The 2402-nt window shown below is 39.8% G+C and overlaps 1 protein-coding gene across 1 annotated transcript in view; it reads right to left on the reverse strand.

Annotated features, from left to right (window-relative positions):
* Positions 1-2402, reverse strand: part of ADAT1 (adenosine deaminase, tRNA-specific 1) — a 26121-nt gene that overhangs the window by 10475 nt on the left and 13244 nt on the right. The window contains exon 7 of the mRNA XM_009572923.1: positions 2066-2165. Coding sequence (XP_009571218.1) covers positions 2066-2165 — 100 coding nt within the window. The remainder of the gene's footprint in view (positions 1-2065; positions 2166-2402) is intronic.

Consider the following 2402-nt stretch of genomic DNA (forward strand, 5'->3'; position numbering starts at 1 on the left):
CTCTGAGCAACCTGATCTAGTTGAAGATGTTCCTGCTCACTGCAGGGGGGGTTGGACTAGATGACCTTTATAGGTCCCTTCCAACCCAAACTATCCTATGATTCTGTGAAATTCTCTTTATACACTTGTCTTCACAATGACTGACTCAGTTCAACATGTGCAAGCTGATTCTCCAGAAGCACTGAAAAAAACACCAATCAAAAAAAACTTCCTATTTTGCTAGTATGTTCTTTAAGAACCCCAAAATCGGCATGCAGAGATGCTCCAAAATTTCTACTTCATGTTAATCTGTCAAAGGTTCATATTGTGGTTTTTGGTGTTTTAGTTAATTAAGCATTAACAAAAGCACATGCCAGATACCTACCTACAAATTCCTTTTAGTCAGTCAGCTTTACCTTCCTTGGTATTTGGTGTTATCTAGCATATTAAGGGGGGGATAAAACCCCAAACACCACCCCCAACCAATCACTCTGAGATTCCTTGAGAGAAAAAACCCAGGGTAGAAATACAAGCCTTGTTTACTATTAAACACGCCCCGCCTCCCCAATAAGGCTATAAATTCCTTACTTTCATGATAAAAGTTTCTTTTGTGACGGTTTATCATGAAAGTGTAAACAGTTTACTTATTCCTTGACGTTGTTTTTAATCCTGATTTCCTAAGGAAACAAGACCTTTGCAATCACAGAGTCTTGTAGGCTCTCTAATAATTTTTGAATGGTTTAGTGAATTTCAAGCACATGTAAAAAAGAGAGGAGGATCTCTCAACAACAACAAAGTTCCTACAGTTTTGTAGAAACTGGCAGCTACCAGATGGCTCTGAAGTTTTAGAGTTGATACACAAATGGTACGTAACAAATTTAAGCCTATTGAGAAAAAGGGGTTGGTTGGTTGGTTTGATCTTTCACACGCCTTCTGGAATACATTATATACCACATACTGAAAACTAATATTCTAAAGTGCACATAAAGCCTGTTTCAAAAGACACACTAAGTCACCCAGGTCACCTGTGCCAACGATACTCCAGACACCAATACTGGTCACAAACCACAAAGTTCCTGGTCCTCTTCTTTTCAGGGAAAATTTGGAAATACTAGGATAAACCAGGGTAAACTGCAGTCAAGTCAGACCTAACTTCGAGAAGCTCAGAATGTGCAATTCGCAGGCATGTGAATGAATTCTCCACAAGACTTGTCTAAGCTCTACTTATCATTTTATTCACTACCATCAGGATCATCTTCTTTCTCCCCAAAAGCCTGGGAAAAATGAATATGACCACTGACATATTGGTAGTATAAGCAGCCAGCAACCAAAACATGACCCCAACCCTCAAGCTGAACTTCCACAGACCAATGATAATTTTGGTCACCTCACCTAAACTGAGGAAAGTATAAAGAGGTGGAGAAATTTGTTTGCAGATGTTTACAAGTAATTCCTTCTCAATCACAAGAAAAATATGTAACTGTTTCTTTAAACATTCATAGTTGATAGAAGATTATGATGTTTCTTAAAGAGCACAGTATCAAGACGACAATTGGAAAGGTGACATGTTTTGAGTCAGGAATCTGCTGCAAGCATTTCATAACCTTTCCAAACTTTAAGGCAGAAAGTCACATTTCAAAGCAACACTTTTACCAATCATGCATCCAGGTCAGCTGGCATGACTCTTACAGAAAAAGCGGACCTGCAACACACGCATTTCCTTCACAGTCATCTACCCAAAAGATACAGAGCAAAAATTCTGCTAACTTCACCAATAAATAAGCTGTCTTTTAATAAAAGTGGATCCTAGTCCCCCACTACCATTATCTACAATGCTCTCTTTAATCAACAGTAACAAAGAAGAAATAGGATAAACCTGTTAACCCTCATTCAACTTTTGTCATTCCAACTCCCCTTCTCTCCCTTGCACAATGACTCTTCCTTTTCCCCCACTCCCTACCTTTCCCCTTTTTCCCCACTCCCTAGATTTCTTTCTGCTCTGACAATGCACTACACATCACATAAGCAGAGGCATGTATGCTAACAAATAAGATATATGCATCCAGATATCACAACATTCTCACACCTGCTCTGATGGCTCCCAATCCCCTTCTTTGTTGTTCCCTGCCGGAAGCCATCTGAGGTGACATCCAGAGGTTGCTCAGGGACTGCACTCCAACTGATAGCTGTAGAAGAAAGGGTTATGAACAAGGGAGATGCTCTCATCACAAAAGCAGAACTTAACAGTTCCTTTCATTCTGGGTATTCACATGATACCATGCTGCTTGCCAAAATAATTCAAACTAGAAAGAGGACCATGGTTCTCTAGGGCCAGGATTCCAGTATCTAAAAGAACAGGTAAATTCTGTTTAATAAAAAATAATAAAGTGTGTACACACACCCCACCCCCCACCCCCCTACCC

This window comes from Fulmarus glacialis, unplaced genomic scaffold, assembly GCF_000690835.1.
Source record: "Fulmarus glacialis isolate BGI_N327 unplaced genomic scaffold, ASM69083v1 scaffold12862, whole genome shotgun sequence".
NCBI classification, from domain to species: Eukaryota; Metazoa; Chordata; class Aves; order Procellariiformes; family Procellariidae; genus Fulmarus; species Fulmarus glacialis.